General features: G+C 33.8%; 1 protein-coding gene across 1 annotated transcript; it reads right to left on the bottom strand.

The window, feature by feature from the left end:
• Positions 1–2,271: 2,271 nt before the first annotated feature.
• On the bottom strand, positions 2,272–3,677 carry LOC112730109 (protein MAIN-LIKE 1-like). Its single transcript, XM_025780217.1, has 5 exons — positions 3,669–3,677; positions 3,365–3,502; positions 2,760–3,283; positions 2,555–2,642; positions 2,272–2,460 (listed from the first exon to the last, which is right to left on the bottom strand). Exons 1-5 carry the CDS (start codon positions 3,675–3,677, stop codon positions 2,272–2,274), a joined length of 948 nt encoding a protein of 315 aa, XP_025636002.1.
• Between the last annotated feature and the right edge of the window lie 14,121 nt (positions 3,678–17,798).

Raw genomic sequence — 17,798 nt, 5'->3', positions numbered from 1 at the left:
GTACCGTGCATTCTGCATACGACACGTAGCTGCTAATTTCGCCCTTACCTTCAAGGGCAAAGACGCTAGGAGGCTTCTCGTGAATGCAGCGTACGCGAAGACTGAGGTTGAGTTTGATTACTGGTTTGATATACTGCGGTCTGAAGACCCGGCGATGTGTGATTGGGCGAACCGTATTGATTACTCCTTGTGGACGCAGCATCGCGATGAAGGGAGGAGATTCGGTCACATGACGACGAATATCTCCGAGTGTGTGAACTCAATCCTCAAGGGTGTAAGAAATCTTCCTGTAGCATCCCTGGTGAAGGCAACATATGGCAGGCTGGCCGAACTCTTTGTTCGCAAGGGGCGAGAGGCTGAGGCCCAGATGGGCACCGGACAGCAGTTCAGTCAGCATTTGGTGAAGTGTATCGAGGCCAACTTGAAGACGGCCAGGTGCTTCACTGTGACGTTGTATGACCGTGATAACTCCGAGTTCACCGTAGCGGAGACCACTCCGACTGGTACTTTCTCCTTGGGTACTTACCGAGTATCGCTTGCCTCCCGGACATGTGACTGTGGGTACTTTCAGGCGCTTCATTTCCCGTGTCAGCACGCACTTGCATGTTGTGCCTACGCACGTGTGAGTTGGAGCTCCTATGTTCACAGCGTCTATCAGATTAGCTCGGTGTTCAATGTCTATCGGATGGGATTCACACCACCAATCCCGGAGGGCTACTGGCCACCCTACGATGGGCCCACGGTGATTCCGGACCCAAACAGAAGGCGTGCGAGAGAGGGGAGGCCTAGATCCACAAGGATACGGACGAATATGGATGAGTCAGATCCAAACAGGCCAAAACGGTGTGGCCTTTGTCGCCAACCCGGACACACTAGACGTAGATGCCCACAGGTAGTAGGATCGTCTCAGACAGGGCGAAATTAGTTTCCATGATGTTATTGTTAGTGTTATTTACATTTAAGTTGTCTTGTTAGATGCATTGCTTGACCACGTATGTAACTTGTTGAGATTAATGCATTGAACTTTGGTATTTGTGAGTAGTAATGAATATGTTGTATTCCATTACAACTTATGCTACAGGACTCGTTGATCCTCATTTTAATAACTAAACGAAATCATTATACCTTATCATGTTTCATTTAATACATAAACAGACATAAACAGAGCACTACATAACAAGAGAACTACACCTAACTATCATACATGACTGGAATAGAGGAAAACAAATACATGAAATGTGACTCATCTAAACAGGTGCGAACCAGTACCACAGCGACGTGCTATCCGTACCCTCTGACCTCGACGGACAAGCGGCTCCTCATCCTCTATCTCGTCATCCTCCTCCTGCGGAGTAGGCTGTACTGGTGGCGCAACACGCAACGGTGCTGCAGACGATGCTGCGATAGAATCTGATGCAGCGGTGAAGGCGGATGTAGGGGTACCTCCAAGACGAAACTGCTGACCAGCGGATGAGGATGGAGGCTCGTTCAGATCAACATCTAAGGGGGCCTGGATCCCTGAGGTCTGGCCAGCTCTGCGGGGGGTCACCTCACCCTGCATGATGGCGGTGATCTCATCTAGGAAGCGTGGACTCCCGAAGTCTCCAACAAACGAGTCTGACCCAACAAAGTCTGCCCACTGTGATCCTGATATGCGCCAAGGTGTACCACCCTGCTCAGCCTGATCATCCGCTGGCACACCAACGAAGTAATCTCCAAGCGGGCCCGCTCCAGGTCCAGGTCCAGCGTCACCAGTGTCAGCCCCGTCACCTAGCCCTGTGCCATACCACTCACCTCCATGACCGCCATCGTGTGTACTAGTACCTCCATCGTGTGTGCATCCTCCAACGTGGCCAGGCTGGTCGTCATCGTCGTCCCCATGGTCAGAACCACTCCTCGCCGTCTGATCCGGCCACCTCCACTGACGCTGGCTCCTCCGTGTCCCTACACCCATCCTCCTCTCAACCCTGCGCCTGTCAGGCACGTCATCCGGCCGATCCATGTCAGGCACACGCCCCGGACCCCGCTGTGAGGCCTCAACTGGTATAGGAACTGATCTCGGATCCCCCAGCTGAGTGTTCGGTGCCAGGAACCTCTTCCCATGCTGACTCCACCACTGAAGGAACTGATGAGACGGTCCAGGGTCGGCAACAACATCGAACCTCAATACACTGTCCTGACGAGCGTCCCAGTATGCATGCCACTTCGGCATGGAAGAGGGGAACCATCGATCGCCGCCTCTCCCGTCCTTGGACATCAGAAAGTCGATGTTCAAGGCGGGACGCGGAGGGCCTGTACCCCTCCAAACTGAGGAAGAACACGATCTATCTGATGCCACTCTATGACAGCAAAGTAGATCAGCGCGGTCACAGAGCGCCACACCGCCATGTGCCGAGGCTCCAAAACCTCCGGGTGTAACACCTGAAGTACGTCGGGGCTACTGTACGGCATCCATATAAACTGCAGAACAAACCCACAATTATCAGGGCAACTGTACGAGCCAAGTGTAAAATATTTAACTAAAAGAGCATCAGTTATTAATTAGCATACTAACCTCCCTGGACTGTAACCGGTCTATCCTAAGCCTCCATGCCCGCACTCTCGGACCCTTCTCGCTACCGGAAGGGTTGTAACCTGCCCATCTGCACCATACATATGAGTTACATATACTGATATATGTGTTTACATTATGCAACAGAGTATTAACATACACGCAATTCTGTAAGTCATATTGAAAAAGAATAGGCCCAGTATAGTACCTCGACGCCAAAGGCCAGCTGAAGGCCTCATATCCTGTAGGCCTAAACTGAGGAAACCGCCAAAAGATCCAAGACTGCAGTAGCTGGAGCGGGCCCGCTAACTTCACAACATGTCTGTTTGCCACCCTGCACATGCACCGGTACAACCAGGCCAGTGCTGCCGAACCCCAGCTGTACGTACCCAGCTCCTCCAGCCTCGCTACATATGGAAGCCATCTAATGTGAATCCGGTTGCCAGACTTGTCCGCAAACAGCTGCGTGCCCAGCAACATCATGATGTACGCCCGGACATATCGGCGAACAGTCTCATCATCTGCATCCTCAGGGCACTCACCAAAGGTCTCCTGAAACCAGGTGCAGTTCACTGCATACTTCTGAACCTGACTGGGAGGAGGTATAACTCCTAGCAACTCCTGGAACCAGACCCAGGGTGGACGGCCGCCATCGATGTATATATGAAACTCTGACAGGCACCCGCTCACGTAACGGCCATCGACAGGCAAACCCAGCTGGTATGCCACGTCCTGGAGTGTGATCGTGCACTCTCCGAACGGCATATGAAATGTGTGCGTCTCGGGACGCCATCTCTCCACGAATGCACTGACGAGCGCCTCGTCTAGCCGGAACCACCGGTCGTTCAGCCTTGCAAGATGGTATAGCCCTGCCATCTGCAAGTATGGAACGTATCTATCATCAAGACGCATGCCCTGCTGCCACCTCATGCTCCTAATGCATCGCTCGGGCTGCGCATGAAAAGAAACGCATACTGAGATATATAACTACACAGGTTTTACAGTAAACCGGTTCACATAAACCGGTTTACAGTTAACCGGTTCACATAAACCGGTTTAAAGTAAACCGGTTTACATAAACGGGTTTACATAAAACGGTTTCCATAATCCGGTTTACATTAACCATTTCGCTAAATTAAACAGCATAACATCACATGAAAGATAACTAACTGGAAAACAAACCCTAAACCACACAACTAAACCGCTAGCATATACCACAATTAACGAGAGCCATTAACAAGAAAGAAATTCAATAAACCGGCTTACTTAAACCACCTAGCATTAAACAACTACCCTAAACCACATATAAAAACCGCTTGCAAAAACCGCTAACAAAAACCGCTAACATAAACCACCAACATAAACCACTACCAAAAACCACTGACTTAAACCACTAACAAAAACCACTACCCTAAACCACTAACATAAACCACTAACTAATACCACTAACTTAAACCACTATCATAAACCACCTATATAATCCCCTCACCTAAACCACCTACATAAACCACTAACATAAAGTACCGTCTAACCAGGATACAAAACCACTAAAGCACAACTAACGCTTGAATCAAAAATATTTCCGTACTAACCTCGTCGTTGATGACCCCGGCTATATGAGCGACTCCGTCCAACCGATATAACTGTGCCGGATCGTCCCCCATCAGCAGAGTAGTCCGTTCAGGTCTTCCTCGGAGAGAATCTGGGTCGTTTTCTCTGAGATTTTGTGGGGTAGGGGTGAAGGGATAATGGTTCGAATGAGGGTGATTCGAACTCCTTATATACTCGAATCACACCTAATTCGAACCAGCCTGGTTCGAATTATGAAGGAGTGCATTAGGAGTAATTCGAACCGGCCCGGTTCGAATTACATGGAATCGATTTCAAAGCATAATTCGAACCTACCTGGTTCGAATTATGTATGAGAGAAGTTCGAACCAGGGTGGTTCGAATTATGTATGGGAGGAGTTCGAACCTTACTGGTTCGAATTATTCAAATACCTACAACACTAAATCGAACCAGGATGGTTCGAATTATGAAGGAGAGAAATTCGAACCAGCTTGGTTCGAATTATATTAAAATACACTTTGGCTCATTGCTGAAACGAAATTGGATTTGGCGCATTTTGGTTACACGATTCTTGCTTTGGCTCATTATGGTTTTTTGCCCCCATAATTCACATGATTTGAATTTAGCTCAATATATATGATTTGATTTGATTTGATTTAATTATTAGTTAAAAATATCTCAGTTGCCTATTTTATTCATAGATTTATTATTTTAATGACTAATAAATTAATCAAATTAATTAATTAGTACACACAATAAATTTGAATTAATAAATTAAAAAATAAATTAAAAATACTAACAGAATATTAAAATAAATAAATTAAAAAATACTACCAAATCAAATTAATATAAATTACAATATATTATATAATATTTAAATATTTAATCAAATTAATTAGTTGATATAGTTAATTTATCATAATAACTTATAGTTAATGAGTTAAAAGAAATAAATCAAAAAACATTCTCAAAAGCATGCTATGTCAGATTCATCATTAAGTACAAAAATCTGATTTTTATATAATAGAATAGATAAATTTAAATGCGTAATATTATTCTTATTAAAATTATCTAATTATATTTATGCAACTTAAACTTTTAGAGAAGATTATTAATGACATCTTATTGGTCAAAAAATTTATTAATGACTCTAGAGTCTAAATAACTTGATGTGAATTTCTTTTTATTTTTTACATTAACTTTAGATAAAAAAAAATTAGTTCTCAAATATAATTGAAAACTTAAAATGCAATAAATAAAAATTTTTTATCTATAATTATTAATGAGATGTAATCTAGATATAATAAGAAGAAATAAATCATATAAATAGAGATTTTGTATAATAGATTGAGTTAAATTCAAGGATAACGATGTTTTTTAATTAATTTTTTTAATTTATTCAATAATAATAATAATAATAATAATAATAATAATAATAATAATAATAATAATAATAATAATAATAATATATTTGTCTAACTTAATTTAACTTTCTCATAGACAATTCCTAATCTATTTTATATTCCTAATCTATTTTAGGTATTTAGAAATCTAGAAAAAAAAAGCCTTGAACAACCCACCTAACTTTTCTTACCCTCAATTATGTGACCTCACTCCTAAAAATCCAGAAGAATAGAATATTGATTGACTTGCTTTTGAATGCAATAGAGAAGAACATGTAACTTCCATCTCGTCGCCGTTATTTCACCTGCCCAGTCATTATCGTTGTCGTGTCTGCTCCGCCGCGGTGTGCGTTGCTATGCGTCATCCAATTTAATGAATTTAATTAGAATAAACAATAAATTATTTATTTTATTTCAGACTTTATAAATGAAAAAATTAATTCACTGATACAATGAATTATAATGAACGTAGTCTAATTAATTAAGTAATATAAATTATAATAAATTATATTAATATTTAAATATCCAATCAAATTAATTAGTTGATATAATTAAGTCATTGTAATAAATTGTATTGAATGAGTTAAAATAATTAAATCGAAAAACACTCTCTGGAGCATGCTGCGCCAACTCCATCATTAAGTGTAGAAATCCAATTTTTATATAATAGAATAGATAAATAGAATAAATAAGTAAGTAAGTATTTGCACTATTATACTTCTTGTTCTACATGATAATTTAAAATATTTGTTTTGTATGTTAAATAATATAAATGATATTTTGTATCTTATATTCATTAAATATTGATATTAAGAGGAGAAAATTATGTAATAAATTTTATAAATAGTAATTATAAAAAATAAATAATTATTTATTATATATAATAATTCTTGGTATACATATGATCATGTATATATTAGGATATCTATTTTAATTATATGAGTAATTATTGTTATTTTTATTTTTTTATTATATTAGTAAATAATATTTAAAACTAAAAGAAAGAAAAATAACTAAAAAATTTTCTGAATTTGAATAAAAACTCTCTTATAAATATAGTAAAAATATAAGATGTGATGTAGAAAAAAAACTAAAGTGACATAAATTTTTACTAAAAATAAAAATATCTTTTTGTTCATTTTTTTAGACACAATTATTTTATTCAAGGTATAAATTTTAATTGATATAAACTAATGATAGTTAAGTATACCAAAAAAAAGCAATCAATAAAAGAATAAAACTTAAATAAGGTAAATATGTTCTGAAAAAAATTAGAATAAAATAAAAACTCCAATTATAACCATTAATCATAATCATATATATATTTATTTTAAGATTTATACTTCAAAAATTTAGAATATTAATATTTTTTATTTTTTATTTTTTTAATTTTAGAATATTATAAATATTAGTTATTTTCTAATAATAGCAATCCTTTTAAAAGAATAAACATAATTAAATAATTTTAAAAATATATCATAATTTTTAAAATAACAAAAAATATACAATTACCTAAAATATATTATTTTTGTGTAGCAATTGAGATTTAATTGCCAATATAAAAATTATATATAATATCCTATCATAAACAAATAAGTGTTTAATCAAAGAATTTAATATTTATATAATATAAAAAATAAATTAAAATTTGAACTTAATCATAATAAACACTCAATTTTAAATTTTTATAAATCAAATTTTATCATTTTTTTCTCGAAGTAACTTATACAATGAAAAATTCCTAACGCATTATTGATACTCAAATAATAGAAATAATATATTAATAAATAAAAAATATTATTAAAAGTTAAATATACAGATAAAAAATTATAACTCGCAAAAATATTTTTACATTTATTACACAAATGTTAAAAATCATGTATTTATATAAATTAAATTATATTAAATTGTAAGATATTTAGATATTTAATTAAATTTAAAAATAAATAGTATGCCAATCCAAATAATTTAGATTGGAGATAAAAAAGATATATAATTAAATTATATCATATAACATAACATTTCTATAAGTTTCTTTTATAAGAGATTCAATACAAAAATATTTATTATCACCTGTTTAACGTAATAATTTAAATTTAGGTGAATTGTTCCAAAAAATACCTTTTTTGAATTATTTATTGTTAATATCTAGTCAATTTCATAACATTTAATAATGACATAAATGATTATATTTAAACTACAAAGTTAACCTAAAATAAAATATAGAAATTGATGAGAACAAAATATTAAGACAAAAAATGATTAGAAGCGTAAAGATAGAAAATAAAATATCAAATTTAAATAATGTCAAAAAAAATCTAATATATAAAGATGTGAATTGTAAAAATAGAGGGATACATATATAAATAAGAATAGCATGTATTCATAGACGTTTTTTCGCTATATCATAATTTGCTCCAGCTATACAATGAATTCAGCGGTAGTCGGCAGCTCCATTGAGCAACAGTAATACTTAAATTGAGACATTATCGAGTTATAAACAAACAATCAACGAAACATTATTTATTCATACCTTTTTATTTATCTATAAAAGAAATTTTACATAAAGAAAAAAAAAAGAAGAAAAAAAAGAGTTGAAATAGCAAGAGCGATAAAAATGATTATTCTTATCATCTTGTTTGGCCGTCTATATATAGAAGACCAGAAAATCATGATTATCTAACAAAATTAATTTGTATTTATTGCATTTAATTTGAATAAGCAAGAAATGATCATATTTTAGTTTAGTATTTAATTCACATGATTTGAATTTGACTCAATACATATAATTTAATTTGATTTAATTAATTAAAAAATACTACCAGAATATTAAAAGAAATAAATTAGGAAATACTATTAAAACAAATTGATATAAATTATAATAATTATATAATATTTAAATATCTAATCAAATCAATTAGTTGATATAATTAATCTCATAATAAATTATATTTAATGAGTTAAAAGAAATAAATCGAGAAACACTCTCAAAAGCATGTCACGTCAGCTCTATCGTTAAGTGTAGAAATCCGATTTTTATATAATAGAATAGACTTTAATTCATATATAGTATATAAACAAATTTAATTAGAATAAATAACAATTTATTTATTTTATTTTAGACTTTATAAATGAAAAGACTAATTCACTAATATAACGAATTATAATTAATGTAGTATAATTAATTAAGTAATATAAATAATTATAATAAATTATATTAAAAAAAGAAATATTTAAATATTTAACTAAATTAATTAGTTAATATAATTAAGTCAGTGCAATAAATTATATTGAATAAGTTAAAATAATTAAATTGAAAAACACTCTTCAAAATATGCTACGTTAATTTCATTATTAAATACAGACATCTAATTTTTATATAATAAAATAGATAGATAGATAACTTCTATAGAGGGTTGAATAGGATGAATCTGCAATCCAATATATTTTCGTATGCTTCGTGGGGGTTTGGCTTGATTCCACCACACATAAGATACTTCCCAACACGGAATACCATTGTGTCTAAATGTGCGAATAAATAATCTCAATAGAAATTCATTTCATTATGTTAAATATTAATTATTTTATTAATTTGATATTTTTGTGAAACATATATTTTAGTTTACCTCGTTAATTATTTAGAATAAAAATTAAAAGTTAATATAATTAGATGACTTTTTCTTTAAGAGACTTTGAGAGGTCTATTTTACCTAAATACATAGATTTTATTGATTTATTGACGTCATTTGAAATTTAATACCACCACCATTTTATAACAATCATATAATTTTAAACTGATACATAAATTCAAAAAATATTATAAATATCTCCATCCTAAAAAATAATTTGAATTTATTTTACCGATTATATTCTTATTAATTTTTTACACTATAAGAAAAAAAAAAATTTAGTCGCAATTATATTTTGGTCCTCAAAGAATTTCAAATTGGACACTTTAGTTCCTAACTAAAATTAATTACTCAGTTGGTCCCTAACAATTAATTCCGTCAGTCACTTAAGTCCTTTATTCCGTTAACTCTAACGGAGAACAAAATAGTCCCTGACAACTCTAACAGGGGACAAAATGGTCCCTGATCTCTTCTGTTCGGAAACGACACTATTCTCTCCCAATTTCCATCATATCTCGCATAACACTAGCAGTCTAACACTGTAACTTCAAACTACACAATGCATACTCTATAAATTTAATGTTCACAAGAAAAAAAATCCTCAACTTGTTCTCAACCAATTCATACTCAGGAAACTAATGCCTATATCTCTCAACTAGTTATCATCTTCGATGGATCCCATGAATCTAAACAGCAAGTCTGATTTGTTAAGACCTGTCATCGTCGTTTCCATCTCACTCTTCCTCTGTCCTATCATCTCCATGACCACATTGTCCACCACTCTGATCGCTTTCTTCAGCTTCTTCTCCGAACCAATGTTCAATAATCGCTTCAGTTTCCATATGAGCGGCAACGGCGACATTGCTCGTTGTACTGATAGCTTGGATGCGAGGTCGAAGCAATCTGCCAACTTGGACTTTGGAAAAGAAGGAATGAAGCACTCGGTGTCTATTTCAATTTGCATATGATGTCAAAGGAGAATCTTCTCATGATGTCCTAATGTCCAACAATCTATATTGCTTGCTGGAGAGTGGAGAAAGGCGTGCCCTTGGAGTAGTTGTGGAATTTGGTCTTGAGGATATCATGGACGTGTCGGGGTTGGAGGTGATGTTATCGAAGACGTGAAAGTGGATGCTTTTGGTGGGTAAAGTGCAGAGGAGGTGGATGTACCAGTCACAAAGATTTAGGAAGTGTGTGGTCCATGACATGTTGAGGTAGGTGCGATACGTGTGACAATTACACCATAGCTTAATCTTGGAGCTAAAGAGGAGGAAGGAAAAGATGGAAAAGAAGATTGTGAAGGTGAAGAAGGAGAGTATGAATGTTAGGGTTATGCGAGATATGATAAAAATTGGGGAAGAACAGTGTCGTTTTCGAATAAAGGGGTCAGGAATCATTTTGTTCCTTGTTAGAGTTGTCAGGGACCATTTTGTCCCCTGTTAGAGTTGTCATGGACTATTTTGTCCTCCGTTAGAGTTAACGGAGTAAAGGACCTAAGTGACTGACGGAATTAATTGTTAGGGACCAATCAAGTAATTAATTTTAGTTAGAGACTAAAGTGTCCAGTTTGAAATTCTTTGCGAACCAAAATGGGTATATTCTCATTTTATTTCTATAAACTTCTAGCCGTAATTATAAAAATTGTTGGTAAAGATTTTTGTTCATATCCTGACCCAAAAATAAAGTCAAGTCCAATAAGGATAAAAGACCCATCCAAAAAGGATGCTTCTCCCTGATTACCCGACCTCTTTAAGGGGTCAGACACGACAAACAGGTTCAATCCTGCTTACCTGAATAAGTAACTGCCTCCAAAAATATCTCCTACTATCTCTATCTCTACTAAAAGAGAGATTCTAACAAACTCCAAAGATAAAGGGAACGATTATCCGCCAACAAAGGTGGAACTACTGCAGGATGTGGTTATTCGTCCTACTATAAATACACTGACACCCCTCAGGTATATTCAAGTCTCAATCTACTAAAAACCGGCCTAAAGTCCTTACTAAGTTAAGCATCGGATTCTCTTGTGGGTACCATCCCTACCTCCTCACGAGGAACTTGGATGGTGTCACCTCGTCACTAGAACAAGTTGGACGCTGCCTCAGAAGGAGACTGGACCTCATGTCCAGGCCGAAATCACCGTTTTAGGTAACCATCGGAACATTGGTGCCATTGTCGGAGAACCTGAAATCAACCTTTGATAATGACGGAAAATCAATATGAAGACGGTCTCACGGAATTTGAGTCAAAATCATAGCCTTATCACAATGACCTCACGCTAGGACTACCTCCGCGTCAAGAGAGAACTCGTGTTTCCCATGGAGTGGGAACATCGGAAAATCCTCAACCGAGGCGGATTCAATCAGAGATTCATCCACCTGAAGATGAAGAACCTCCTTGACGACGGGCCAAACATCGATTCAGAATTTTCTCTCAATAAAAAGAATCACTTCGTTGCAAGTATAGTTCCAAACCAACAATTGACCCGCAATCAAAGTTTAATTTTGTTTGTCATGAATGCAAACCAATAAAAACTAAGAGTATTAGATCTCGGGTTGTCTCTCAAAGAATTTTTGCAGTGAGGTATGCGTATTATCGGTTATGAGAAACATCGGTGAGATAGCAATTGGCACAATTAAATGGCAAGAAAGTAAATGACAATAACTAATCAAGTAAAGGAAATTTAAATGCTAAAATGGCACTCTTAGCAAAGGTTGAGAGTCAAGGATTCCTATCCAAGTCATTGACCACAAAGATAGCAATTATGAAGAGTTAATCCCACTTAGTCAACCCTAATATCAAGGATAAGTCAAATAGGCATAATTGATTTCAATCCACAAGTCCTAACCAACTCCATAATTAACTTAGTGAAAGACTAGCGTTAGTAGAAATCAAACTAACTAATAATCCTAATCACCAATCAATATTGGACATCAATGACTCAAGGTCAGTTAAGTTCTCAATCCCAAGCCAAGAATGCAAAATCTACTCTAAAACCAAGAGAAACATTTTATCAAACACTTGGAAGGCATAAAATGAAAGTATGGTAAAATAGCAAGAATTAATAAAATCTACAACTTCCAATTGTAAGGAAACAATAGTAACAACTCAATTAAGCAACAATGAAAATAAAAACCTCAAATTGCATTAAATAAAATAAAAAAAGGTTTAATTACTCTATAGATCCCTATAGTTTCACCAAATTTTCAATTAAGTCCCTATACTTTTTTCCTTTTCAATTGGGTCCTTTATACATGATTTTTTTTCAATTTAGTCCCTGTTAACGTTAAATGTCAAAAAATGTTAATGAATTGTGAAATTACTTGTATACCCCTGAAAAGAAAAAATAAAATAGCGACCCAATTGAAAAGAAAAAAAGTATAAGGACCTAATTGAAAATTCAGTGAAACTATAAATATTCAATAAAAGATATTCCTATAACATTGACAAAATGAAACAGAAATAGTAGTAATAAGTATATATAAAATTCAATTTTTATTATTCAAGTATTCATTATGATCATGTAATATTTTACATTTGTGTGGATTCATGAAATATAGTTTGTGTCTTTATCATATCATGGTACACCATAGAAAATCACGAGGCTATGTAATTTCTGTTATTGAAATTTAAAATCAAAAAATGAAAACTTTAGAAAACGTAGTTTCAGTATAATACAGATAATCTGGAAATCAGTTCTTATATTGTAGCCTCCCACTCTCTGAACCAGCATAGGGATCAATAATAACATTGATAACGGCTGGTTTCCGAGCTGAGAAAGATTAGACTTGAGTTCATCAGATGTCCCAATAAGATAGCCATTTCCACCAAAAGCTTCAATCAAAGCATGATAGCCTACTTTTGGAACAAAAAAAGTCGGAGTAGGATCATCTTTGTGAGGTCTATTCATCTCTTTGGGGTTCTCGGTCGCCTCCATATACACCTCTATTGTTAAAACAATCACTACCAAAAACAAAAAAAATGATTAATCATCACACAATTGCAAGGGTAATTTATTGTATATAAAAACAAATATATGCAACCATATATGATCATATCAACATAATGAAAAAACTTGCATATGGCATATGTAACAAGAACTAATGAACCATTGATATAGTAATAACTAGAATTGTTTTAAAAAATGATTTTTATATAGTTCTTCAAACAAAAGAACCAATTTGACTGACAAAAATTCAAAAGCAAGTATATTGAAGGTATGAATTTTTTCTATGTTCAGGCTAGAACAAGCAATACATATTTTCTCAAGTATCAACAAAAGACAAGACATATAAAAAAAATTTCTCATGATATGTTATGCTATTTTATAACAAACTTTTAATAAAAGAAAATTTTTTTACATATCTTATAGTCCTTCAAGTTTATAATTGATGAAAAAAATTCACAGTCTTGGAAGTACAGTGGTAAGCTAAAAAGTAAACTAACTTACATTTTGAGAATTAGCATCACTTCCTTCACTGCTACCTTCACTTGCTATAAGTTCGTAATCTGACAGCGCTTCTAAAATCATTGCATTTTATCTGGGAGAAGATAAACAAAAGCAACCAATTCTCAGAACAATTCAAAAGTAACAAAATACTTTTCTTATTTTGTTGAGGCATACAACAGTTTTAACCAAAACTACAGTCTTAATCCACATCATTTAACTGCAATAATCTATATAGAATTAGTGACATCAATTCGCATACCACAGAGAATTCTTAGCATCTTTGTCATTTGAGAGGAATCACCCACCCACAGCAACAGAAGGATCAGGTTGATAAATCACAATGGTGATAGGGGTAGCATCTTCTCCAGAAACAACAATGGCATTACCAGCAGCAACAGGGTAGCAGCAGAGGGTTGCAGCCTTAATTCTAGGGACCTTAGATTTTTCTTTGGATCCTTGAGTGGCGCTGCTAATGCTCAAATTTTTCCACTTATCCTGAATTACCACAAAAGAACAAAAATTAAAAACCCTAAACTATTGATTCAATTTTCTCACACTTAAATTTCACCATTTATCTAGAAAATGGAATACACAAAGGGAAATTAGGCACATTGCAGTGAAATTTAAAACCCTAAATTGAGATAAGACGCAAAATTAAAAAGGCTAATTAGGGAAATTTTTCAACTTGAGCTCGATGTTGGAACGTGAAGTGAGAAAGGGTACGAATTGGGGATCTTTGAGAATGTTCTTACGTTTCTGCTTCTGATTACCCATTTTTGATTTCGTTTTTCTTTCTTTCTTGAATTCTTCAGCTCAAAGAATTCTAAGAGAAATTGAAGAGCTTCCTCCAAAGCTGTGGAGGTAACCAAGACTTTGATAGTGACGTCTGTGTTATGGAGTTGCAACTAACAGTGCAGAGCACAGACCAAAGACGACAGACGACAGCGACGGACGCTTACGCCGCCAAGGACGACGATGACGTAGATGGACGACGACACTAACGAATAGAGGAGAAATGCCGATGACTTCAGAGAACAAGCGCTGGCTAGGGTTCTACAAAATGTCAAGGGTAGTTTTATAATTTTGAAAATTTTAAGGTGGGTTCAGTTTGCTATTTTAATCCAATTATGAGAATATTTGATTTTTTAACAGAATATTCTATTATCTCAAATGATTTTGTCACGGTTGAGACTTAATTAAAAAAAATTTTAATGTCTAGGGATCCAATTGAAAAGAAAAAAAAGTATAGGGACCTAATTGAAAATTCGGTGAAACTATAGGGACTTGCAGAGTAATTAAACCAATAAAAAATTAACAAGAGTTCATGAACATAAAAGTAAGAAACTAGAGAAATAAAATAGTAACAATAAGAGAATTAAGATGCTAAACCAAGAAATTGTAATTAAAACTAAATCAAGGCAAGTTCAAAACCTAAATCTATGGATAAAATTAAATCTAAAATCCTAAATTATAGAGAGAAGAGAGAACTTTTCTCTCTAAAAATCTAACCTAAAACATGTTCCTAAACTATCCTAATTGCTCCTTCCTTCATCCTTCTTGAATTTGGCTTGAAATAGCTTCAAAAATGAGTTGGATTGGGCTTGGAAAGCCTTGAAATCACGACCCACGTGTTGCATTACATGAACTCACGTGATTGCAGTCGTGCGTACGCACACCTGATTATGCGTACGCATGATCCTGAAACACTTCAAACTCCATTTCTTCATAAATTCTCCATTTTTGTATGCCTTTTTCCCCACTTCTTCAATCCATACTTGCCTTGTAAGCCTGAAATCACTCAATAAACATACCAAGACATCGAATGGAATTAAAGTAAATAAAATTTAGTATATTTTTACTCTTAAGTACAATTTAGAAAGAATTCACAAAACCATACTATTTTAATGAATAAATGTAAGAAAAGTTGATAAAATTCACTCAATTCAACACAAGATAAACCATAAAATTGTGCTTTATCACTCCTCATCCAATAGAGATACTAGGATTAACTTTGCTAAAAGAGGATTTGGGAGTCCTAACTCAAGCTTTTATGATATTCTTACGAGGTAATATCTTTGATAAATACTAATTATAATAATAATTTATGATATGGCTGTTACGAATCCGAAGCCATAACTTGGCATTATGCATCATAACTCGGCATCATGCGTTATAACCAGACTCAACGAACTACATCCTGGAATAAAAACGTCCAACCATACATTATCACCTACTAAAATCTAATAACTGCTATTTAATTCAGATGATTAACAGAAGCATAACCGACCTATTCTACCTCGCCTATAAAGGTATGATACCTTATCCTCAAAAGACACACTGAATTCACAATACTAACTTAAGCATCGGAGTGCCTTTTGCAGGTACACTCCCCCTTTGTTCATACTCTCCCAAGACGTGATATCTCTCTGGACAAAAGCTCGGATCTTTCAAGTCTATAGCTCGGCGTCGACCTTCAGAAACCGAGTTACGTCCAGGTTACGTAAACAAGAACAATTGGCACCCACCGTGGGCCTCGAAATAAACACCCTTCTTTCTATAGACCCCATTTTCTTCTAGTGGCTTCAAACTTACCTGCACCTTTATAAACAAAGGTCATATAATAAATCATTAAGGCCCGAAAAAGGCCGATCTATATCTATTATCTCTATTTTCCGATTTATATCTGTTATATCTATTTTTCGATCCATATCTATCATCTCTATTTTTTTATTTATATCTGTTATCTCTATTTTTCAATTTATATCTGTTATCTCTATTTGCCGATCTATATCTGTTATCTCTATTTTTCTGATCTATATCTGTCATCTCTATTTTCCGATTTATATATGTTATCCCTATTTGTCTATCTATATCTATTATCTCTATTTTTCAATTTATATCTGTTATCTCTATTCTCCGATCTATATCTTTTATATCTATTTTGTGATCTATATCTGTTATCTCTATTTTTCGATTTACATCTGTTACCTATATTTGCCAATCTATATCTGTAATCTCTATTTGCCAATTTATATCTATTATATCTATTTGCCGATCTATATCTGTTGTCTCTATTTTTCTGATCTATATCTGTCATCTCTATTTGCCGATCTATATCTGTTATCTCTATTTTTCTGATCTATATCCGTCATCTCTATTTTCCGATCTATATCTGTTATCCCTATTTGCCGATTTATATCTGTTATTTCTATTCTCCAATCTATATCTGATATCTCTATTTTCTAATCTATATCTGTTATCTCTATTTTCCGATTGATATCTGTTATCTCTATTTTTCAATTTATATCTGTTATATCTATTTTTTTATTTATATCTGTTATCTCTATTTTCCAATTTATATCTGTTATCTCTATTTGCGATCTATATCTGTTATCTCTATTTTTTTATCTATATCTCTCATCTCTATTTTCCGATTTATATCTGTTATCCCTATTTGCTGATCTATATCTGTTATCTCTATTTTTCGATTTATATCTGTTATCTCTATTCTCTGATCTATATCTATTATATCTATTTTGCGATCCATATCTATCATATCTATTTGCCAATTTATATCTGTTATCTCTATTCTCCGATCTATATCTGATATCTCTATTTGCCAATTTATATCTGTTATATCTATTTGCCGATCTATATCTGTTATCTCTATTTTTCTGATCTATATCTGTCAACTCTATTTTTTTATTTATATTTGTTATCTCTATTCTCCGATCTATATCTGATATCTCTATTTTCTGATCTATATTTGTCATCTCTATTTTCCGATTTATATCTGTTACCTCTATTTGCCGATCTATATCTGTTATCTCTATTTGCCAATTTATATCTGTTATATCTATTTGCCAATCTATATCAATTATCTCTATTTTTCGATTTATATCTGTTATATCTATTTTCCAATCTATATCTGTTATCTCTATTTTTCGATTTATACATGTTATCTCTATTTGCCTATCTATATCTGTTATCTCTATTTTTCTGATCTATATCTGTCATCTCTATTTGTCGATCTATATCTGTTATCCCTATTTGCTGATCTATATCTGTTATCTCTATTTTTCTATTTATATCTGTTATCTCTATTCTCCGATCTATATCTGATATCTCTATTTTTTTATCTATATCTGTCACCTCATTTTCTAATTTATATCTGTTACCTCTATTTGCTGATCTA

This window comes from Arachis hypogaea, chromosome 12 (assembly GCF_003086295.3).
Source record: "Arachis hypogaea cultivar Tifrunner chromosome 12, arahy.Tifrunner.gnm2.J5K5, whole genome shotgun sequence".
Classification (NCBI taxonomy): domain Eukaryota; kingdom Viridiplantae; phylum Streptophyta; class Magnoliopsida; order Fabales; family Fabaceae; genus Arachis; species Arachis hypogaea.
This window is presented reverse-complemented; position numbering and strand designations above follow the sequence as displayed.

What these genes read in the sequence shown, in the direction of transcription:
- LOC112730109 (XM_025780217.1), bottom strand. An exon ending in AGCTGGCCTTTGGCGTCGAG is followed by an intron (nt 2,643 to 2,759) that starts GTACTATACTGG and finishes TGTATGGTGCAG; the next exon opens with ATGGGCAGGTTACAACCCTT. An exon ending in ACCGGTTACAGTCCAGGGAG is followed by an intron (nt 2,461 to 2,554) that starts GTTAGTATGCTA and finishes TTTGTTCTGCAG; the next exon opens with TTTATATGGATGCCGTACAG.